Genomic DNA, 25,491 nt, shown 5'->3' with positions numbered 1-25,491 from the left:
GATTGCTCCCTTCCAGCTGCCTGTCCCTTGCTCTTGTAACCCTGATCTTTGTGCATTTGTCTTATTGTAGGATTAGTCCTCTGCTCCAGGGACAGTTTTCCACGTTGAAGGAGTCTCAGACCGATGTTAAAATAAAAGGTATGCCTTTTCGTATTTACTGTGTAACACATGGGGACCTTGCTTTTGAGGTGTCTGATTACAGTTTCAAATATTAACAAATGAAAACGCAGTTGCTCTGTATGAGGCCTGCTTTCTGTTTTCAGAGGCAATGTGATGAATCATGTCTTTGTGGGCAGTGGTAGCCACAAGATGTTTGGGCTACTATCGCACAGCTCTCGGTTGTTCTAGACTGCTGCTAGTAAAGGGTCAAATCGTCAGCCTCCTACATTTTGTTAATGTAGGAAGCAGATTGATGGCACATTCCAGTGTGGTATGAAGCCTAATCCCAATCGTCTTTAACTGAAAGCAAGAATTAAGAACTTCCACGCAAATGTTTGGAGCATAACACATTTGTGGCATCATAGGTGACCTTCAGAATACACTCTCTTAGTCGTAGACAGTTTTGCATGGCGTGTGCAAATGGTAGACTGAGATTCTTGCAGAAGTCTTTCACACCTGATGAATGCAATATGTCCAGAATGTGGAGGGATCGGTTTTAAAAGTGGAAAACATGCAGTGTCATAACAAACACCTAACTATGCCTCATTGTATGGTGTTTTCCAGACTTAAAGACAATATGTGTGGTTAACTGTGTTCTGGTAAGGTAATTATGGACCTCTGTAATGTGTTTCAGGGGGTTCTCTAGTCCTTTTGAATGCCATCAGCAATATTTGTATGCTTTGGAGATATACATTTGACAAGCTCTTCGAGTGGAATGCTAATGCTTGCAAAACCTGGACCGAATGCTCTGTAGTAGTTGCAAAATCCTGTAATAATTAAGTGATCTTTTGGAATAGTTGGTCTAGGTTGAATGGGCCTTCCCCATTGCAGGGTAAATGTCTTTGCCTTACGTAGAAACAATGCATGCTAAGTATATAGCACACACCTGTATATCATACCTCGTTGCATCAAATATCTTTGACATAAATGCTGTTGGTCCATTGACCGAATCCGTAATCTTTCAAGAATCTTAGACAAGAATCCGGTCCTGAGATTCATTCTGTCGGAGATTGTAGCTGCGATTGAGATCTAAATTGCATCACCATTTTGCCATACTATTGTGGTCTTCTTTTATTAATGTTCCGTTTGGCTAGGATGATGGAAATATCTCAGCAGATATAGTCCCTCGAGGATCTTTTGCATAATTGACTACTAAAGAGGAGGACATTACTAGTCCATTATTAATGAGCATTGGCAAAGGCAATAGGTCTGGATTTCATACACTGAAAAGCTTCTGTTTACGAAGATCTTTTGTGGCAGTGGGTGCAGAAAGAGATGCCGCATTTGGTGCATGTATGATGGTTTTGGTGATTAGGGATAGTGCTCTTGTATTGTTCGGTGGAAGACCAGTTACAAAGGTAGGCCACACCAAATTAAGTACAACAGGTCCAGTTTATTCCACAGTTGGAATACAAGTAGTAGGCTCACAGGTCCCCAGCTAAACTGCATACTCACTGCTCCAAGCTCCACTGGCAACCTGCCAGACTATCACACTCCACCTTCTCTATTGTAAACTGGAACACTACTCAACCTATTATATATTTACTAAGCATCCAGAAGATGCTGTTTAGAATTATAGGTAAAGAAATTATCTACATGCATTTGAACTATGTACAAACAACTCCCCTGACCCCTTTCAGAAATTCTCACAACCTCTGGGCTGATTGAAGTCCAGGTGTGCAAAGAGAGAATATCAGCAAACACCCTCCTATCTTTCTGTGTACCCCAGTATCTACTATTCCCTTTCTTGGCCAGACCCGGTTTCCACACAAACGCTCTCCCCTAACAATTCTTCATATTTCCTTACTCTAAGCTCATCAACCTCTCCTTCATTTCCTGTGCCTTGACAGCATCTCTCAACTGCCTTTCATCCCACTATACATATCTTGACCTCCCCAGACATGGCGGACACACTGATAGGTGCCCTTTCCGTCACCTAAGTACCTCAAAAGGCACTAAAACTGTTGTGGCATGTGGTGCCCACCTGTATGCACACTCCTCACCAAATCATCCCAACCCCTTCCACTTAGCCGATGACTGTGACATTCTAATCGCCTCCAACGTGCAATTAAACCGGATCGACTGATCCATTGGTCTTGGGATGGTTTAGAGATGGTTTTGTGGTGCATCACTCCTATTCCTTCCAGGTATAATTCCATCATCCTGGACGCATCTGTCAAAATATTCCTCTGATAACCTTCTGTCTGGAATATACTGGCGAACATTGATTACAGCTACTGTATCTGTTTCTAGTACTATCTTGTTCTCCCATTTTGAGTAGAGATCCATTAGCACTAGTACATACTTTTTTCTTTCCTCTTTCACCTTCGATGAGCCAAGAATGTCTAGGGCCACACACTATGAAGGCAAATTTGGTCATTCTAATAGTCTGAGTGTTTGACTATAGTTTCTCAACATATGGTGCATTCCTTAATCAGCTGTTCAACCTGCGCATCTAAGCCTGGCCACCATTCATTGGACCCGAGTTCCCCCTTTTGTTTTATTCATGCCCAGATGACCATATGCTGCCTCAAGTACTTTCCTCACCCCTTGCGGGGGACAATACGTCCAACCTTACACAACAACAACCCTTCATCACTGAGTTCATCTCCCACTCAATGAAAAACCCATAATCCTTGGGCATCCATCCATCCAGTCTCTCCACCCTGTCATAACCTACTCAGAAACTGCTCTCAGTTCCTCATCCTCAGCAACCGCATCCTCCCATTGCTGCTTTCCCACAGTGGCCTTGCATACAGCAAATACTTGATCACGCTCCTGTGAGAAACCTGAAGGTGTCTCACCTGCTAGTCCCCGGAGATCTTTCATCCAGGTGGCCAGGACACGGCCATCACTTTTGGATCCATTTCTTGGGGGTGGATCAGTGCGGGAGGATCACCTGGGTCAGGGTCCTCGGGGGAGTGGAAGTGGGACAACGGATGGCGAGACGCTGTATCCCCTTCCCTGTAACCTCTGTACCCCATCCTACCAGGTAGAATACTTAGGAACTCGACCCCCGCCAATCCCCCTTTCCCAACACAAACACTTTCTCACAGATGGCTCACTGTGAGAGAGAACAGACTAACACTGGAGATGTATACTACATGTCTCAATACAATGGTCAGGCAATTACTGACACACACACACACACACACACACACACACACACACACACACACACACACACACACACACACACACACACACACACACACACACACACACACACACACACACACACACACACACACACACACACACACACACACACACACACACACACACACACACACACACACACACACACACACACACACACACACACACACACACACACACACACACACACACACACACACACACACACACACCACCCCCCCCCCCCCCCCCCCCCCCCCCCCCCCCCCATGGATAAAAAGCGGAGCACGAAAGCACACTCTGAGCAAGGCAAAGGATACGAGGAAGCAGCAGTTCCAAGATGGCAGTTTAATACAAGGCGAAAGACGGCAAAACTCTTTTTTGAAGTTCAATAAACACTCTTGAACTGTGGTTACTTGTGTCTGTCTTGCTGTTGATACCATGCCTTCCTTACACTCCTCACCATACAACTCATCAACCTCCTGACCATCGTCAAGCTGAGACACCCTTGACAAATAATCTGCAGTACTATTGTCCTTCACCCGAAACATGCTCTACAATGAAGTGATGTCACCAATTTAATAATTCTCTGCGCCACGCCATCCAGATTCTTGCTCATGAAGAATCCAACTAATGATTTGTCATCGGTGCGCTACAAATTCCCTTCCCCATAGGAAAGCCTTGATTTCTTTGCTCCAGACCACAATTTTATTTTTGCCTTTTATAGCAGCGCCAACGACCCTCGAGTATCAAAGCACGAGTTGCATTAAGTGCAAAGAGACACATTATAAAGTGCAAGACAACTTATACAGTTGAGTAAAAAGATAAGATAGGTGTGGGTGGCCAATCTGGCAAAGCGGTGCTTCATGGGGCAGGTGCTACTTCAGGTGTGCAGGAAACCATGTTGCAGCCAGTTGAGATTGCAAGTATAGTGTGGGGTTGAGAGTGTCACATCCAGTAGTTACAGGTAGGTTAAATGTGAAACAGCGCAGGGCTGAGAAGTGCCAGTCCAGAGGTTACAGGAATTGAGATGCGATAGGCCTCGCCTCATGGTATGGGGGACTACATCAAAAGTACAAACCAGCATAAGGACAAAATTGGTAGGTGTGCAGTCTAAATAGATTCTCTGGGGCTAATATTGGAGGTACAAGCAAGCAAAAAGACTAGGTCAGGGCTGTACAGTTAGTGAGGCCTCATTATGGAGCTGGGGTTGCAGCAGAAAATCAGGCAAGCAAGGGCAGTGGGTGCAAAACAGACTAACCTCTCACCTCATGGTTCACGTGGCGTTATATGACAAGAGTAGTGAAGGTGTACAATTTGCAGTGGCATGGTTTGTGGATTTTGGTGTTATACATGTGGGCAAGAATAGTGGCAGGGTGGACTCGGCACATAGTATATCAGGGTGTAGTCAGGCAGATGTTTGTAGCAGGCTAGGGGGTGCATAAGGTATCGGGAACAGATGCTGAGTAAAGGCATCAAGTAGGATTTATGGCGACACATATTGGCAGGGTAGTGAGTTATATGATATGGTATTTGTCACGCGCCTGTACACAAGTGTTTATAGTTCTAGGGAATGAACCTGCAGGCTGCAGCTAGATGACTGGTGCTGCTCCAGAGTTGTATGTGAAGGGAGATGAGTCGGTGGGTGGAGAGGGCAGAGGGGCTAGACAATAGTCTGTTGAAGTTGCAGCAAGGAAAATAGGTAGAGAATAGACAGCACATGCAACGTGCACCAAACGAGCCGTGCCAGCGTGCCTGGGTCTGTCAGAAGTACTTGCAAAGCAAGCAGGGTCTGATGGTCAGAGCAATTATAAGAATCTTTGGAGTAACCTATAGCAGAATCCGTGATTGCCTCTTTCTCTAGTACCGAGTACCACAACTCTGTCACTACACGCTCTATTCCATTTTGGGTCAAGACCAGCACCATGCCGTTAATCACTAGCATTATTCATTACCCACGTCTTTGATGACGTGTTGAAACCTGCTAAGGCTGGAGCACTAGCGATGGCCCTTTTTTATACCTTCAAAATCCCTTTGACAGGCCGCCTCGCACCAAATGAAACTGACACCTTTTTTGCAGAGAGACTTCATGGCGCTACACCTATTTGCAAAATGGGGAACAAATGTAGCATGATATTCCACAAGCCCAATACACAACATCCTGTCTGTTATTAGGGGCCTGTCATGCCTCGCTGCAGACCCGGAGCGGCAGCAAAGGTTGCTATGGCGATGCTGGCGCTTCCCTAGCTAGTACCAACATGGCGGATCCGCCCGGCAACAGACCCATGTCGGCGTCATTACGTCACGCACCCGAAAGCTCTGGTTTCTCAGGAGTTTTTGGCAGTGTTGCCAACCTAGCGACTTTCTCGCTATATTTAGCGAGAAAGTACGCCCCCCTAGCGACTTTTTCATAAAAAAGCGGCTAGCGAGAAATCTAGCTACTTTTTTCAATTGGTTTGGAGACTTGCTCATTTATGCAAGTTTCCAAACCAATAGAAAAAAGTGCTGTAATTCGCCCGTTTTCTAACGGGAGTAATGTAAAAACACACAAATAACTTAAAAGGGAGGTGTTAAAAGGGGAGGGGGCCACAGTAAAACACACGGGAAAGAGGAGGTAATTATGCAAATTGGGCAGTGACGTCATCTAGCTACTTCTGGCGACTTCTAGGGGAGCCAATAGCTACTTTCTTCACTGGGGAGTTGGCAACACTGGTTTTTGGTGGCAGCGGCTCCTCGCATTGCAATAGTTTCTTCATTGCGGTACGCTCGTTTTCACTTTGCCTAAGCCTCTCTACGTAATGCCTTCCCCCTCTCTCCTGGCCTCTCTGACCTTCTTCTTGGTTCCTTGCTGGCAGTTGATTCCGCTGTTCTTCCTTGCTGGGATCTTGCTCTTCCTGCCTCCTTATTCTGTCCCGTAACCATTCCTCATATTATCCTGTTTTTGGTGCTAGTTCCCAACAGGATCTCCACCATTTCTTACATGTTTTTCTTCCTTGATTGGGTTTTCCTGACTCGGGCTACACGCCCTCTGGGCAGAGCCAAGAATCCAGTTAAAGTACCTGGGTCACGGTGGCTGTCCAGGGGGTTGGAGGCCACGATCAGCCAAAGAAAGCACATTCAAACAACGTAAGGCGTGATCTTGATGGGGCTCTTACACCCGTTATTGCATTTACCAGCTCAGTCCTTGGCTTCAAACCCTCCTCGCTAAGATTGTGTCCCAAGTATTCAATGGATTGTCTAAACTTACACTTTTCCTTCTGAACAGTCAACCAGCTTCCGGCAATGTTGCCAAAACCAATGCAAGTCTCATATCATGTTGACACATATCCTTCCCTGTCAAAAGAATGTTGTACTGAAAGTACATCACCCGTCCCTTCCCTTTAGCATGGAGATGCATGGTTCTTTGGAAAAACCCTGCTGCCGATACTAACCTGAAAGGCATCCTCTTGCATCGACCGGACAGACCCTTCTTGTGTAACAAAGCTAGTAAGATCATGCCTGTCTGGGGGTGTAACACCACTTGGTGGTATGCTGAAGTCTGGTGTAGCGTGCTAAAAACATTTTAGGAGGGGAAATCTATCCAGTGCTACTTCTTTGTTCAGACCGCCAAGTTCTATGCAGAGACATACTTGATGGCTTGGTTTGCGCTCCACGACAACAGGCTCCATCACCACTGTCTCCTCTAATCTCTTTATATCCAAAGCTACTTCTTTCCTCATTGAGATCAGTACCGTCCTTACCTTTGTCACCATAGGCTTGGCACTAGCCTAAGTTTGTGGTGATGAACCCCTTTCAGGCAGTCCAATTAAACACAAAATACGTCCTTGTATACATCCTCGGGTATAACAGACTGGCCCTCACTCACCAGAGCAATGTGCTCCAGAACGCTGGGGTCAACTACAATTCCCATTACACTTTGTTCATACCAAACTCAAAAGGCTTCCTCCTCTTCTTGAGACATGTTTTGGTTACTGTAGTTTTGCCTTTGCACTCCAACTTGGCTTTAAACTCTCTTATCTCTGTGTGAGCCCCCATATGAGTTTGCCTTCACTAACGGTTGTAGCAATTTCGTACCTCAGAATTTCTCTCCCCTCACTTTACTGTCCACAATGGCGTAATCCAAACTTTTATCTACCAACATGGGGACTTCAACCCTGTTCACAAGAACTGCAACATGGGCTTTTTCACCTACTTGACCTTTGCACCCACCTGGCTCACCAACCAGCTTGCACCTTCGGTCCCCTCCCTCACTCTCGCACTCCCCAATCTCTTGCCTTGGAGACGTTTTTGCAACATCTAGCAAAGTGCCTCTGTTTCCTACACTTAAGATAAAGGACCATGAGGCCGGGACAGGCTGCACTGCTTCCAAAGTGAAAGGTGCTTCCACATCTGAAACACCTTTTTACATCTGGTTCCCTCCGTTTCCGGTTCTCCGTTGCTCTTGTTTTGGTAACATCCTTTTATCCTTTTTCATCATGATTCCCTTTTTGCATGTGATTTTGCTCTGATCGACTTTTCTGGCCACCATGACACCATTCTCCCATTCTTGGTGGTCTTGTCAAGCTCCTTGACGCAGGCTAACACATGTTCAATTTTCTTTGCTAAATCAAGTACTCCAGCAAGAGTAGGGTCACCTTTGATCCAAATTTCCTCACACATGTTATGCTCCGTGACCTTCAAAATTGATCTCATAGGTGCTTGTCGTAGGGTGCCCGAAGTTGGACTAGTTAGCAAGTTCTCGTAGGCCTGTAACACACTTCTCAGTTGACCTGCTATTTGCTTGCTCCCTTATTCCAAAGTAATATCGCTGTAGGATGAAGTTGGATTTCTTCTCAAAATGCAGGTCCAATTTCCTTAAAATTACCTCATTGAAAAGTTTGCTCCCCCTTCAATCACCTTCTGCTAGTGACCTCCCTTGTGCAGACTCTTCAGGATGTGCCTGCGTTCAAACACCAAGTAGTGCATGAGGAGAGTATGCTTGTGGTCCATGCTGTAGAGGACCCATGTATGGCGAGGACATAGTCCAGGAAGTTCTCCTTCCAGACTTCCCAATTAATTGAAGGTGTTCCAGGATTAGCAAGAAAGGAGGGTGGTAAGTTGCTCATTTCTGTTGACCAGTACCTCAGGTAATTGTGAACCAGCAAAAATGCAGTGATTATCAATGTCCTTTTCCTTTGGGTCTTTCCCAAGAGGATTTAGTATGCCTGGCCTCTTCCTATGCTCCTGTTCTACACCGGTGCTGCTATACTCAAATTTGCAAACCAGTCTTATCAAAGTTAGTAAAATCCACAAATGCTTCACAATCTTTACATTCATTTTAAAACTGTGAATCCTTACCACAATCCACACCCTCCTTCACTCACGGCACCAGTGAGAAAGCAGTTTATCCCTTGGTGGCTGTAGGACCTGTTGTGATAAACAATCGGCGCTCATTTATTTGCCTTTGCTGCATGTGCCCCAATGTGGGTGCATAGCAAGGTCCTTTCCTCTGTGTGTGAAGGGCAACGGTAAGGCAACGGCCTTCAGGACTCAACAAGAGGCAACGGATGTGCTGTGCCTGCAATCTGCCGCAAAGGGTCAATCCCCACGGCTGAGAGGGTCCCTCCGCCGCTAGGGGTCAAGCGAAATCCAAAGAGGCAGTCGGCCGTCCTGACGTGGCACCAGAATGGCAAGCAACTCCCTCACTGCACTGGATAGGCGCCCCTCGCAGCTGGGGCTACGTTTATCTGATCCATTGCACAAAGTGAGTGAAATTCCCTGGATTGGTCCCTGGGGGCGAGGCCAGCTCATGGTCAGTGTTACAAGGATAGGCCACACCAAATGAAGTACAACCGGTCCAGTTTATTCCTCCGTTAGTTTACAATTAGTATGTTCTCAGACTTCCAGCTTCACTGCACCTCACTGCTCCAAGCTACACTCTCAACTGACAACCTGCCAGACAATCGCATACAACCTTCTTTATTGGAACCTGGAACACTACTAGACTCGTTACATGTGGTGATGACAAAGAATGAATAGACTGACCAACTTGTGCCATAGTGGTTGCTATAGAATCTTATTAAATTGATTAAACCCATCTAACCCTAACTCTCTAAGGGGATTTCCCTACCTCAACTAAAGAATCTTGAAAAGCCCACCAGGGTGCACAGGCAAGATGGCGGCTTGCTAGGGAAGCTCTGTGAACTGCCCCACCACCCACCAATTCACAATTAATCAGTGAATTTTGCAACCATGGTGGAGTTTTGTTGATGGCAGCGGCCACATTTTGCAACCATGGTGGAGTTTTGTTGATGGCAGCGGCCAGGGGATAAGGCAGGGCACACCTCCTTACTGAATTTGAGGAGGGTGGAGGCTGCTGGGGGGCCGGGAGGAGCTCAGGACGGAAGACCCTTATGGAGCACCCACTACTCGACGCTTGGTGCCGTGTCAACGACACTGTTGTCTGTGCCGGACGGCGTACCAGTGCCTCTGTGGGGTCTGCATGCCCCTTGTGGTACGAGACCGGCTCCTGCCTTGCTGCGGAGTGGGAGTGTGCTGGCGGGTGAAGAGATGCTACTGGCGGACTGCGGAAACCGCCTGAGAGGAGTAGGCAGAGCAGTCGTGTTGCAGAGCCAGCGCTTTTAGGAGAGGCCAGTTACTACCTTGGAGGGATTCCGCAATGTTGGTCTCTCTACTGAGAAGTCAGGATTGTGGGAGGTGAGGTGTGCCGCAACTGTAGTGCAACTCGGAGGTACGTGGAATGTGCTGTTGCCCCACCAAGGTTGAATTGTAGAAAGGTGCATGCTGGTTGGAAGCCTCTACCCCCTCCCACACCGCCCCGTGTGAAGGTGCCCCAAAGAGTAGTATTATATGTTGGTTGGGACCACACTGTTAGAGTGCATGGTGCAGAGCGGCTGATCAGGGCAACCCTCGTGGGAACTGTGGGTGTACCAACAGGTCGGCTCCTGAAGTGGAGACATTCGTTCCTTGAGGACCGGCTGCGGTGGGAGAGTGGAGGACTGTGGATAAAGCAGAGGAGGTGACCCCAGGGACAGATGAGCTGGAACCCTGCTCTGAGGAACTTTCAATACCAGGAGAGTCTGGACATGGTGACGTCTAAGGGCGAGTTGGCTGCCAAGGCCTCGGACATGGAGATTGGGGCCATTAAAAAGGACATCCAAATGACTCTCGAGATTAGGGGTATGAAAATAGACATAGCAACCAAGGTGGCAGAGCTCTCTGGAAAAGTGGAGAACTTGGTGGGGCTTGTATCCAGTCAATTGTCAGTGGAGATTGGAAACACAACTGGACATGTGCCTATTAGAAATGGAACGATGACAAGACGAGTTAAGCCTTAAGGTGGATGACCTTCAAAATCGTGAAAGATGTTGTAACCTATGATTCTTTGGCCTGAAGAAGTCTGGGGGGGGGGGGGACTCCCAACTGCCCTGAATGCGACTATGCAGGCAGTCCTAGCGCTGGTCCTCAAGTCCCAAGAGGCCCCTCGATAGTGATCGACAGGGCTGGCGGGGATGGTAGGGGCCCTTGCTCGGTCCTCGTGAAGTTCCACTGCATCTTGGAAAAGGTTGAGCATGACAGCTCTGGGTTACGAGGGGTCTCGGGTGGCTATTTATCCAGACCTATCTGCATACGTACTGATGAGGCAGAAGAAAAGTTCATCCCTCACCAATTGTTTGCATGAGAAAGGAGTGTGTTATAAATGGGGCTATCCTTTCGCCCTGATCTTTGAGTGGGAGGGGATGAAGTATTGGCTTGTCACGGAGCATGATATACAGAGTGTTTCAGATGAACTGATGGGAGGAGATGGAGCATTTGAAGAACATTCAGGAGTCAGCCAGAAGGTTGTTGATGGGGGAATACAATTACATTGACCGCTGTAAGATCCCAGGGGCAAGGACATTTCAAAGACTTAATACTCCATCGACAAAGAAGAGTGACTTGAGCCGGGACCTTGCTCCCTGAGGCAGCTAATAACGATATATATTTTCTTTTTTAAATCTCCATGAAATCTGTCCGGATGAGATGGGTTGAGAGGGATCGGGATTGTCTTGGTGGTTTGACATGGAGAATATGATGCTTGCAGGGTGAACATTACCTCTATTTGTAAGCTGCTTTGCTTGTTGTTTTGGATGAATGGGATGGGTCCTGGTGGCGGGCTCTCGGTTGTAGACTGGGGTAGGAGCAGTTGGATTTTTTTATGGGCTGGTTTGTGGTTTGTTTTCTTGTGTGGTCTTTTTCCCTTTCCTTGTGTGCTTCTACCCGGTTGTCATGAATCTGAAGACATTACGATTGAAGTAGGTGCTCCTACTATGCAAATTTGTGGTAGAGTGATGGGTTTCATTTCAGTTTCTGGGGGTTCACTGATTTTTGGGGGTGTGAGGTTGAGGGGATCTCATTGATGGTATGGTCATTGAATGTTGGAGGTCTGAATTCGTCCTTCAAGAGCTCACTCCATTTGAGAAGGTGCTGTTGCAGATGAGGGATACGAAGGGGCAGATATCCCAGATATATGGGGAATTGGTAAGGGGTGAACCAGTTGGAATACTAGCAACACAGATAAAATGGGCCATGGACCTGGGGATTGACCTGACCAATTATGGGGCACAATATGCAGGAGGGTAAAGACCATCCATGCTGTCCCGGCAATATCAAATGCAGTCATTCAAATTAATACATAGGTGGCATTATGCAGCGGCAACTCTAGCGAAGATGTACATGGGTGTGGACTCTCGCTGTTGGTGATGCTGACGTGCAAACAGTGATTATCATATGTGGTGGAGCTGGTCCCGTACACAGGAGTACTGGAAGGGTGTTTTGGGATGACTAAATTATGTTTATGGGGTTACCGGGCCAATTGCACCAAGCTTTCTGTTGTTGAGGGAGGAGGACAGTGGGTAGGAAGGACATATGCCCCGAAACATGTTGGTTGCAGCAAGGATCTGTGTAGCGCACGGCACTGGACAAGAGGGAATGTGCCTGATGAGAGGGAATGGGTAGAGAAGGCGAAATCCATTTGATATGGAATACCTGACACATCTTCTGGATGAGGGCTGTGGCTGTCTTCCTTTAACTAATATGGCTGAGGACCTGTTCTGGGGGATATAGAGGGAAGATGGAGAATACCACCAGTTGTGATGGAGGAGCAGTGAGAAATACTGCATTTTTGGAACTAAATGTTGTTTCTCATGGTGAAAAGATTGGTGTTTGAAAAATGTCAATAACATTTAATTTTCTAAAACAAAATGAGCCACCTCTTCCTCCTAGTGGTGTTAAAAGAAAGGCTTAAATGACTTAACAGGTTCAGCTCAGGCTTACTAGCAATGTTATGAACAGACTTAGAAGAACGAATATGACAACGGAATACATTTATTTTATTGAGCATTTGTAAGGCGCTTATACAACAGAATTGTTATCAGCAGGGTTCTTCACAGATCCTATTGGCTTCGGGGGTCTTGAGGGTGAAAGAGCGATTAGTCTGTTATGGCACATGAATTCTTATTCCCCCAGAAGGATCTGGTGTTATTATTGACCTGTGGGGTTGGGGTATTACGAGCCCTCACCCCAGACTTGCGTCTGTGTCCCCAGGATGGGAGTTGCTCTCCAAGAGGTCCTCCCACATGTTAGCAGCCCTAGAGGCACTATCGATTAGCGGCCTCACCATGGTAGCCTCATGGAACGGGGATCCCCACTAGGCAGATGTGACGCCATCTGAAGGATCGTTGCAACGTTTACTAAGCATCCAGAACAAGCTGTTTAGAACTATAAATCAGATTATGCATTTGAGCTATGTACAAACAATATATAACAAGACCTTAGTTTCAATTTGCTTAGTATCCTATTGTTAGCTTATCAGCGCTTTCAACTTGGTGATTCCCCCCAGGGAACTATGAGTTGGTTGAGTGAGAAAGATGGACGATTGTGATTCACCAACATCACACCATTTAATCAAATGACGAAGGCAACAGCTTCACTGGACCACATCTGGTGTGAAGCGGGTAGTGAAGCCCAAAGTAATGTTGGACCTAGGTGTTTTTTTTTTTTTTTTTTTTTTTTTTTAATTCTTCACAACAGTCACTGCTAAAAATAGTAGCCTGCTTCTAAGGGCTGCTAAAACTGTAAGGTGATGGAATAAAGATGTTGTGATATGATTTTCATGTATAACATATTTGCGGAAGCGGTCAGACCGTGATTTGCCAAAGGAGAAACAATTTCAGTGATGGTTTGAGTCATATCCGGTTGTATTTTGGCCCATAAACTTTAGATTAAACCGAAATCCTGCAACAAAAAAAAGGCTTATCTAACTAAATGAAACCCCCAACCCTGTGCACTGCCCTTCACCAAACTGTTTCCCTATTCCCATTCCCTCTCTTATCCCAACGTGAGCAGAATGGTTGCAACATGTGAACAACTCCCATATCCTGCTGGCAGTAGACTGCTTGTGTCTTTTTAAGTCGCTTGTCATGGACAGCACCTCATGGCTAGACTTTACCTTCTCAGGATCCCTTCTACACCTCTTTGTGGTACATGATACCATGAGTCTAGTGTCCCAACAACTTCTCAACAATAAAAACAATCTTTATTTTATACGGATTACATCAATAGCTCTAAACAATGTAGATAAATATGTGACTATTGTGATGAATCTAGAGTATTCGTCCTTTCTCCCAGGGGATGAGGGGGGGGGGGGGCACCTTCTTTGAGGCTAGGGAGGTGATCCCGCTTCGCGAGACCATACCGAGGGGTCTGGGCAAGTGAGACCTCATAGGGAGTGCCTATCCCTTGGGGAGAGTCCTTGTCTGTTCCCACGAGGAACTCCTAGACTAAATGCCCTGTCTGTATATATGGGACTGCCCTCCATGAAGAATAATTGTATCCTCCTTCTATTGGCATTCAGACATTGTTGAATCAAACCAACCATACAAAAGCAAAGAATATATATCTTTAAGAAGAGATTGATTTATAACTGGGCCGAGTAAAGCACGAGTGGAGAGAGTATTGTGTGCAGGAAAGCCCCCGTATGTATATGCGCCTTTGGAGAGCCAGCTCAGAAGAGAGCCGCGGAGGCTGCGGCTTGTCGTGAGGTGAAAAACGGCAAGTCGAGATGCCGGAGGACCGGTGAAACCAATAACTGGAGAGGAGACCCGTCCAAAATGGTGGCGAGACCATTATAGCAGGGAGTGCTGACGGCTCCCAACAGCAATCGTAAATGGCGGCTTCCTACAGTGGGTTCGAGGACAGAATGCCGGCGCCATCCAAGAGGGAGACACCAGGAGGCAAAGTCGAGTACCTGAGTGAGTGCCGAGCCCCAAGATATTCCACCAACCCACTGAAGGTATCAGGGAGAAGTGGGAGGCGCCATGGCAGCATGATGTGATGAGAGAAACTCGTCAAAATGCTAAGGGCGAAATACAAATTATAAACCAATAAAATTGGGGATTTGAGAAACCACTGAACATGACAAATAAGGTTGTTTGGAAAGCTGAAAGAAAGTGGAACAAATACCATCGGACGAAGGGAAAAGGCCCCATGAACTAGGAGTTGAAGAGGAAGAGGGGAGAGGACCCTCCAATAAAGTGTAACAAGTGTTGTAAACTAAGATGTGAAGTGCGTCGAATACGGAGTGAAATAATCCAGTAGAGGGAATCCAGCCGGGGGACGGTGGGGGGGGAGATTTCTAACTTGAAATAAAATCATACAAAACCCAGGAAGAGCTAAAACCCCATAAAGTGAAGGACCTAAAATAAAAGGCAAGAACCGGAGACAGTATCTCAAAGACCACAATAAGCCTTCCATTAAAGAGAGTATATTACCGAGGACTGTTTGGGACGAGCTGCAAGAGCTCATGAATAAAAACCTAAGAATTCCAAAGAGGAGGATAATAAGAAACCTGGTTCTAAACAGAGACATTTGTAAAGTTGCATTGCAAAGAGACCAGAGAAAAACCAATAAAGAAAGCCAGACGATAGGAAGCATGAAAAGAAAACGACTAAGACAAGAAGACATTCTTTTGGCCCATATTTTTTAGTTGTTCTTAGTTGTAGAGTTTGGTTTTAGACTGAGGACATTTGCTTTGGCCTTCCTGACCACCAACAAGCACCTTTACTTAGGCAGGGAAATCCCCCTTTAGCAATAAAGAAAGGTAGGGCTTTTCTTTATAATTTTATTTAAAAAGAAAAACCAACCTGTCGAGTGTGTCTGACTCCTTCTTCCGACCGACCACACTATGTAAAAAAAAAATAAAAAAAAAAAAAATAAGTGTGCATCAACATAGAATCAATAGAGCAGAGTTATAAAAATGGTTCAAACAATAAATCAAAAACCTAAAGTTAACTGATCTGAAACCACAACAACATACACATGTGCATCATAAGGAGAGAATACAAATCCCAAAATGTAAAAAGTGGAAGTTCATCCTAAACGGCCTGGTTCTTAATTCAACATGACCAATTTATGCTTCCATATGATAAAATGTATAGATTAGGATGGAGTTACCAGACGTACCACATCCAATGTATACATTCTGTAAATAGCTGACCCTACATGTTTTTGTTTAGGTTGAACGTGTACTTTTCCAATTTTTGGATTTGTGTTTTCTCCTTATGGTGCACATTTATGTATGTTGGTCTGGTTGTAGATCTCTTAACTTTGTTTTTGATGTATCGTAAATATTTCTATATTGTTTGAACCATTTGTTTAACTGATCAATCTATTCTGTTTTGTTGTATCTATATTTTTGAATGGCGTTAACCTAATCTGTGTAATAAAGATTGTTTTATTTTTTAGGCTAGGTTTCTGTGACACTAGACTGTCATTTATGGTCTCTCCTTTTCCATATGCTGATTGTCTACTTTTCCCAGTTAGGAGTTTTACTGTTTTGCACCTCACAGATACTGGGTCTACCATGAGTGGATTTTATCTAATTTGTGCCAGAATTCATGATCTGCACGTTGGGAATCTGAGTCCCTCCCAAAGGCTTGCCTGGACTCCTAAGTGCTACCGCTAATGAAGAAGGGAAGACAAGGATGGCAGCATCAAATGTGGACCCTATCCAGCACTGGTGTTTTATGGAAGCTAGAACTGTAAGGCAAATTAAGATGTTCAATCTACAAATTACTACTGGTCAGCATTAAGTGTTTGTAAGAAAGGTGAGTGAAACTTGCACATAGAGCAAATGTGGTCTCCAAAAGTAATTGGAGCACTGGTGCAAAACAAGGTATTGGACGTCCCATCTAATTGAACAATAACACTCCTTTCTCTCCATGGCCAGTACACTGCACCATGGTTGAATAATGCTTCAAAGTGCTCGCCATCACCCATCTCTGCCTCTACAACACTGCTCCTACATATCTGTCTCAAAGACTTAAAAATCCACCTCTACCCACCCTACACACTCAGCCGACAGCCATCGTTGAGCGTTCCCAGATTCAAGTGAATCAGAGGCAGAGGCTATAGCTTCCCTGTCACCTCTTCCCTACTATCGATCTCTCTGCCACCGTAACTGTGAGCCGAGCCCACCTACTGGCCCTTCAGAAAGCTGTTAAAAATGTGGCCTTTCAACTAGCATTGATCTTTCGATTTGACCTTCTCTCCCTTTCTCCCCTTCTAAGCCTCACACTTTTACCAGTTTCTATTCTGTAACTAGCTCCTTCATGCCTCACGGTTTAGTGCACTGCTATAAATGTAAAAATAAATATCTGCCACCCTTCTTCGCTGATCTACTTCCCTGCTATTTAACATTGCCAATAACCAGGATTTGAGGCCTGGGTGTTGAGCTGCAGGAGCAGGGATTTCCAACTGAAGGCCTGTTTTATTGGCTGGCTGCCCTTAGAACATATCTGCATGTGCTACGAGTCTGTGCCACTCATTTTGCACATTAATTGCTTGGTCGATCAGCCACCAGGATATGTTACACTCTGATCCACTGTGATCTGAGAACCCCTCCATTGACAACAGGTGGTTGTGATCTTTCTACCTGACTTCATTGCTGGAAGAAAAAGATTGGAATTTTTGTGCCCTGGGTTTGCAGATCCAAATGTGAAACTCAATGTGTCCTATACAGCCAGTGTTCTGGCTAAAATCTGCCACAACATGTGATATTTTATAACCATATTTCTTCAGACTGTATTTTTGCTTAATGATTGCAACAACATACAAAATGTCTAAACATGAATTGCTTATTTTGTATATAACTTAGGTATCACAACATGTTGCCCATTGGAGATTTGCTAAACCAATGAAGGTGGCAAAAGAAAGAAGAGAAAGTTAAATGCCTCAACAAAATATTATTTTAGACATTTTCATGAAGATGGCTGTGTAACATCCTCTTTCCTTTCTGCAGTATACCAGGAATGTTCTGAAGTCAAAGCAGCAAATGTTTGGGTATGGTTGGAGTCGGCTTGCTCACTTGAAGATTAAATTCATACCAACCTCAAATGCTGTCGACCATCAGACCAACAAAGCATGAAGTGCTTCTTATTGGTCCGTTACTTCTCAGTGCTGTTCCTCAATTGGAGACTAGAGTTTGCTCGGTGTGTGCATCTTTAAGCACAAATGATGCCTCTGAGGAGGAAGTCCAAAGGCTTTGATGGGGAATTTAGCACGTTTTCTACTACAGCAGACACGGTTGGGTGTACCTTTGTGAAGCTCGGAGGTGCATCCAAGAAGAGTATGTAAACGGATGCCGAGGGTGGCATCTGTATCTGGGGCTCAGGGTGGATGGAGTGGGCCATGCCTGTCCAGCAAGTGTTCACATGTCCTTCCAAAAAAAGATCCCCGTTAGATCCGACATGCTCTGTAAGGCTGCACGGTTGCCTGTATCAACTCTACCCATGAACCGAAGCGACCTCAGACGGCACACCCAACATCAGGAACTCTGTAAGCATGCTTGATCTTTCACTACTATCTCAAGCGGACCAGAGTGTTGTCTTACTTGACTCTGACTGAACCCAATTGTTTTCTGGTATCTCATTGCTCTGAATCCATCTGCAGAGGCAATACTTGCTGAACGCTGCATAATATTTCTCAAAGTTTGGTTAATCTGTTCCTCTGCATACTGTTGGCTGCTATATCTTGCCCAGAGAAATCCATGCTGAATTTTTGTCCACTATCAACTCCCTCCTGTGCTTGCTTGGATCTCTGAACATTTGGCCCTTGAAAATAACCTCCCCGTGACCAAAACCATCATGACCTATGGCCATGTATCTACTCCTTTTCCTATGAATAGCAGGGAAACCCCTTTCACCAAATCTATTGACCATCCTTGCCAATGTGATGCAATCACATTTTTCAATTCCCCTAGATCAGTACTGACTTGCTATCAAAACCTTTTAACAATGCTCATCCAAATTCCATAAGTTAATAATTTACAATGGACTTTTGTTCCTAGATTTCACAAAATACCAGGACGAAGAAGAGGGATTGTGCAATGTGGACCAAAAGCCTGTAAGCCCAGGCACTCCCTGTGCCCCGGAAATTTAAGCAGTCCAAATGGAGAATGGAGGACAGCTTTTGTGGCGACTGGCAAGAGAGAACTGCACCTCTCTTCGAGGATCCGAGAAGCCAGGACTGGCATAGCGGAGCCAGACTGCTCATCACTGAGGAAGGAGGAACTGCTGAGCAAGAGACCCTGCTGGAACACCAGAAGCCGGTGAAGAACTCCCCGGCGTTCGCAGACAAGTAGTTGGCTTACCAGAGCCAGGAGGACAGCAGGTGGGTCGAGTGGAAGCTGCAGAGGAACAGTGAATGAAGGAAAGGAGGCCGTAAGAAGGAAGCAAACTGGAATGCTTCACCGCGAGAGAAGATGCCAACGCCAACCGGTGAGTCCTCCCAAAAGCAGCAGCGAGACAGGGCATATCGGCGAGCACACCCAGTGCGTAAAAAATGGAAAGTTACTTACCTGAGGGAGAGAAGAGAGATGGACTTATTGATAAAAAGGAACTTCAGTCGCAGACAACCTCTTTTCTAATGTGTAAATGAAAACAGGGCCAATTCGTAAAAACAGAGAGAAGATTATATATCAGGACGATACGTTATCCAATACTACATACAAACAACTTTGGGAGTGGGCAAAAAGCCTGAATGAACAGCAGTCCTGGCAGGGGAGTGTACCAGGCAATTCAAAAGGATTGTGTTCAACAAGAAATAAGTTGAACAGTGTTGCACCTGGTCAAGAGAGGCCCATGGAACTGTTTGGTGTGTAATCCAGAGGAAGGGAACTGCCCTCTGCAACCGGGAACTTTATCCTCGAAGAAACTTTTGTTTGTCATTTATTCTTCCTGTATGAACACTTTTTGAAACCACTTAAGGTAGAGTTAAGTTTATAGTGCGAGGGTCAGTATAGAACGTTGGACACGGAACAGTTTTGTTTTTGACATCCTGACAAAATTGGTTTTCGTTAAGGTAGCAAAATTCCTCTTCGAGTCTGGTCAGAGAGGCCTTTTCCCAACCCCTTTTATTTTCAATAAAAGTCTTTAACCAAAAACATGGCAAACTTGTGTCAGAGTTTTCTTCCTGACTTCTCACACCAGGCAAAGAAATCATGGAGAAGGCATCATTTTTACCCAGGGCCTATGCCATTTACATTAAGTTACCCCATAGCGACATCAAGTCACCCGTATTCAGTCTCCAAATTCCAAAGAGGATACCCTTGTGCACTCTGATATTTGATCTTTTTCAGGCCATATTTGAAATTAAGCCCATCAAAAAGCCTTCTATCGTAAATTGGGGAAACTTTCAAATCCTCTGATTTGTTCCAATTGATGCTCTAGTGGGAAATGGCACTGCATTCCCATTCTGTACCCAGCAGAACATCTAGTAAAGTGGGAACGTTTTCAAGACCATTCTCATTGTCAAGGTCATAGTCATAGAATCAGTATTTGCATAGCCCTGCTGCAGTTTACACCCTCGCTAGGTTCCTTTGCCCTCCTCTTCATTGCTACATGCTCTGACATTACAATCGGGAAGGTTGACAGAGGGCACCCCTGCCTTACCCCTCTTAATAATCCAAATGGTTTATATAGGATGCCATTGCGAATGATGTGGGAGAGGTGTAGCACAGCTTCACCATGTCCCTAAATGTTCCAGCCATTCCAACTCTCCTCGCCATGACCTGAAATATGTGTAATCCCAGTTGTTGTGGTCAAAGTACTTGCTGCATCCAGTGACAGACCAACACCGAATCTGGATAGGCCTTAATCACCATAAGGCGTAACTTCTTTATATTGTCGTACATTTCTGATCCTCACGAATGCACATTGGTCTTGCCCAACCAGCTCTGACAGTAGTCTCTTAAGCCTCTTTGCCAGTATCTTCACAAGGAGCTTGCAATCACTGTTAATAAGGATAATTGGCCTGTTACCTCTGCATGTAAATGCTTTCTTTGCATTTTTAGATGGTCCAAGTTGTAAAAGTACAGGAACACTGGCACATCCACTCCAGCCAGCCTCTAGGATGCAGCATGTTGCCAGGAAATTCAGAATTCCATGCAAACCAAACTGAATAACATTAGGACTGCTGTAATTCATAAAAAAGATGATCTTCTCCTGTCAGCTAGTAAGATTAGGAAAGGCTTGTTTGCCAGATTTCTGCCTATCCCTCATTTTAATTTTTCCACTATTACGGTGAGGGAGTAATCAGTCGTAGTTGAGCAGTTGAAGGCAACTAGATGTAAAGGTGATCCCTTTTCATCTGATAATTAAAGCTTGCCCGCCAATCTTACTGGATGCTATCTGCAAGTTCGTTAACTCCTCTTATGAAGGGCCATGTACCAGCTGACCTTAAAAAGATCTGGGTCACCCCCGTTCTAAAGACAAACCTGGCTTGGCACCTGACGTGCCACTCGATTATAGGCCCATAACGAATACTCAATTCTTGCTGAAAATCCTGGATCGTATCGCCTATGGTGGCCAGATTTCTCAACCTATTCTTAATTGCTGCCAATCGGGCTTTAGATAAGGCTTTGGAACCGAAACCGCACTCCTGTAGTTGAAATCGAGGCTTTTGGAACGTAAAGATTTATCCTCTATGTTAATGTTATTAGACCTGTCGGACACGTTCGACCATTCACTCTTGATAGAGAGACATGAAGAAGAAGCCAATTTTTCCCCAGTAGTGGTTCGCTGGAGAAGCTCATTTCTGGACAAAAGAGAAAGTATTGTTTTTCACGAGGAGGCAGAGGCTAAACCGGTTATGGTCAAGTTCGGTGTACCAAAAGGTGCCTGTTTATCTCCCTGCATATATAACATCTTTATGGCCCCCCTTCTTCGCCATTTTGGAACAGGAGGGGGTGGGATTTACCAACTACACGGACGGCACAGTGTGCCGTCCCCATTGTAGGCTCTCACCCCAGGATGAAGAGGAACTGAATAGAGTCTATACTACGGTTGAGAATTGGATGCTGTGGAACAACTTATTGAATAGGGATAAAACTGAGCTGTTGATTGTGGGCACTCAATCGATGCTGGCCAAGCTTGGCCTGCCTTATAATAGTTTTCAACTCTGAGAGGTAAAGGTAACCCCCCCAAAAGAAAGTCAGAACCTTGTGTGTGGTCTTTGACGAGCAGCTTAATATGAAGGCGCTTGTTGGGAGCCTTGTATCAGCGACTGCCTATTATATTAAGCTCTTGGCACATCTCATCTCACAGGCCAACGCTGAAACAATAGCTAGAGCAATTATCGAATCAAAAATAGATTATTGCCGCAGCCTTTTGGTTGGGCTTAGCAAAGCTGACACTAATAGACTTCAGGTGGTTCTCCGTCTTCTTGTCATCACCTACAATGTAGACTGGGCCTAATGCCCCGTACCTGCAAGACCTCATCTCTAATAAAGTGAACAGCAGATCTCTTGGATCTAGCAATCGGAACTATCGGATGCTTCCCAGATGCAGGACCAAGAAGGGTTGAAAACTTTGTTTTTTTCATTGCAGCTCCAAAAGCTTGGAACAAGCTTCCCTTAGATCTCAGATGTCGGGAATCTATAGTCTTTTATGAAAAAACTGAAAACGTGGATGTTTGCTTGATTTTCTAGGCAGTTATGACTGAGTATTCTCCCTTGCGGTTGGTTTCTTTTTTGTTAGTCTTTATGTTTTGTTTGCGCCCTGATGCCCATGGGTGCATGGTTTGCTCACTACAAATGTTTTAAAGTAAAGTAGTTCCATCTGACACTTTCAACACACTACGCGGTCACTCACCCCAAATGCTTACTTTCTTTTCTTGGGTAGCAGACTGACAGTAGCATTTATGAGGCTTATTGGGAGTACTGCCTTCGAGATTGTATCCTTGAACATCAAGTACATTAAAAATCATCTTGGAACCATCCGAACATGGCGTCTTGCCTGAATTTAGCACCCTAATCGCCCACTTAACCTCTTCCTTGCTTATCCTCTCATCCAGCATGCAGACTTGGGGCCGCATTACAAGTTTGGTGGTATTTGGGCATGAATTTACTAGCGGAATTACTCCCGGATCACAAGTGGTGGTAGCTGGTGTTAGTCCCCACTTATGAGTCCATAGGACTCCATGGGGATAATTCCGCCCATCTGGCTGTTTTTTGGCAATAAGGTGAAGGAATTACCTCCTGCATTCTATTGGAGGTTTTTCCTCCACCTTATCTCCAAACCCATAGTTCGGCGGCACAGTAATGCGCCTGTAATGCAGTGATAATTTGGCCACGCCGCCAAACTCGTAATTAGGCCCTTCGTCTTCCATGAGGTGCGACAGCTCAATGTTCAATGGAAGTCTGCCAGCACGCTTGCAAAGGCAATTTTTCTCATCGAGAGCAGAGTAGAAATTTCCCAACTTACTACTTATTCACTCTTGCATCCTAGTAATTTCGCCAGCCTCCTGTTGAATAGCGGTAATCACCCTGTCGCTCTCCCTAAATTTCAACCTGTGTGAGAAGAGTCTTCCACTCCTCTTGCTTGTCAAAAGGAATCGGTACCCAGCCAAAACAGTTCACTTTCCACTTGCTCAGGCAGCAGCCTGTTTAATTCAAATTGTGTTGCCTCCAGTGACTGCTTTGCCTCAAGCCTTCTCAACCTATTTCTCAAGGCAATCCTTAACTTCCTTCTTCTTCGCTTCTCTTCCTTCCAGGTCCATAAGTTAACCCCATGTTAACCACATGTAGCACTTTGACATCTCCCGCAATATGGAGTCACTTGCCTTACCAGTTATGTGGTGCTTCATGAAATTGTTTCTCCACCCGGACCATGTTGTTGTGCAGATGAGAGGTGGCAGCGCTAGTTGAACAACCAGATCAGTGTTATCGTGTGAAATTCAGACTTACAGGGGTATGATCAGGTAAACAAATGTTACCAGTGCTGTTGTTAGAACAGCCCTGAATAACTCCAGCAGAGACCCGAAAGAAATCCAGTTGACTCAATTGCCCCGTTAAAACTCAGTAAAGAGAAACCTAGAGCACACTTGAACTCCTGGTTTACTCCCAGCTTAAAAGCTTTATTCAACGAGAAAAGACATGCTGAAGCAAGTTGGCAAAATAACCCATCAGAACAGAATAAGATAAATCTTACCGTTCTTGCATACAAGTATAAAAAGGAAATCATTCAAACTAAAAAAAAGACACATTTAACGAAAGAATTAAAAAAGCCAACTCAAGCACAAGAGAACTCTTCTCTATCCTAAGAGAATTGGAATCCCCTACCACTCCCAAACACATGCCTCAAAAATAAAACTTGGTGCACAGATATCCAAAATGCCCTCTGCAACAAAATATCCATGCTCCAAAAGAAAATTGAAGTAAAAAAAGCGACGTTACACAAGAGTGTTCTAGTGACTCAAGAAACCATACTACAACAAGCCACTACCAAACAGACTAAACCAAGTAATCGGTTTAAATTCAAACCTATTTCCATACCAGAGATGGAGAATATCATCACCTCACTTATACCCTCTAGATGTCTTGGTGACACTTGCCCAGCATCTATTATTAAAGAAGTAGCTAGGGACCTAGCACCTTTCATCACCACATTCATTAACTCCTCCTTCAAATCTTGCTCAGTTCCCACTAATATGAAAGACGCCTGGGTACTACCCACTCTAAAAAAAAAAAAAAAAAAAAAGCCCAATCTAGACCCAAGTGTTCCCACCAACTTTAGGCCAATTACAACGGTACTATTTCTACTAATAATTCTTGATGGGGCTGCCTACCTCCGATTCAATCATATCTGGAGGTAAATAACTTACTAGGCACCCATCAATTGGGCTTTAGACCTAGACATGGGACAGAGACTGCCTTTATCGACCTAAAGAACCAAATGGACGACAGAAAGGACAAAGGAGAAGCTGCCATTCTTCTCCTTCTGGACCGATTTGCTGCATTCGACTTGGTCGACCATAAAGGTCTATGCAACTATCTGAAATCAGCCGCCCATTTTTTTAAGGAAGCCACTACTTGGATCAACTCATTCTTCAACAACAGATCCATGAGTGTTTTCACCTACCTTCGCAGCAGACACAGTACCAAGCACATGTGGAGTACCACAGGGATCATGTGTCTCTCCTACCGTGTAGAATTTATTTACAAAGCCTCTCTTCGATATTCTTGATAGTCTGAGTGTCTCAAATACCAACTATGCTGACAACACCCAGCTTCTCATCCCTATCCAAGGAGACTATGACATGGATGTAGCCTTGATCAATACAATCTACCAAATCATACAAACGGGGATGGCCACCCATAGCCTGTGCATCAATGACAAGACTGAGCTCTTACTCATTGGGTCAACTAATAAACTGAACAAAGTCTCTTCCTAATATAACTCCTTCATCATTGACTGAATAAACCTCACCGTCTCCAAGTAGGTAAAAACTTTAGGCTTTTATCTGGACTCTGCACTCAACCTTAATAGACAAGTTAACGCCACAGCCTCCGCCACCAGCTATACGTGCAAACTGGTACACACATGCAAACCATTCCTTTCCACGGAAAGTTGAATTACGATTGCACGTGCCCTCGTTCTGTCAAAGCTGGACTACTGCAACATCTTCTACATGGGTACAAGCAAACATAACATCTACAAATTGCAAATACTCCAAAATAAAGCGTTGAGAGCCGTTTTAGGCATCCTGAAAACTCATCATATTTCACAAGCTAGATGCGCCTCTTAACTGGCTAACATAAAAGACAGAATAAAGTTTAAATCACTAAACCTCACCTTCAAATGTCTAACCAACAAGGCT

General features: G+C 45.0%; 1 protein-coding gene across 1 annotated transcript in view; it reads left to right on the top strand.

The window, feature by feature from the left end:
- Positions 1 to 25,491, top strand: part of HAUS7 (HAUS augmin like complex subunit 7) — a 262,504-nt gene that overhangs the window by 32,332 nt on the left and 204,681 nt on the right. Inside the window, exon 3 of the mRNA XM_069645349.1 lies at positions 71 to 138. Coding sequence (XP_069501450.1) covers positions 71 to 138 — 68 coding nt within the window. The remainder of the gene's footprint in view (positions 1 to 70; positions 139 to 25,491) is intronic.

The sequence above is a fragment of the Ambystoma mexicanum genome, chromosome 2p (assembly GCF_040938575.1).
Source record: "Ambystoma mexicanum isolate Mex_15411 chromosome 2p, UKY_AmexF1_1, whole genome shotgun sequence".
NCBI lineage: Eukaryota > Metazoa > Chordata > Amphibia > Caudata > Ambystomatidae > Ambystoma > Ambystoma mexicanum.
Note: the sequence above shows the minus strand (reverse complement) of the source record. Positions and strands in the feature narration are given on the sequence as shown.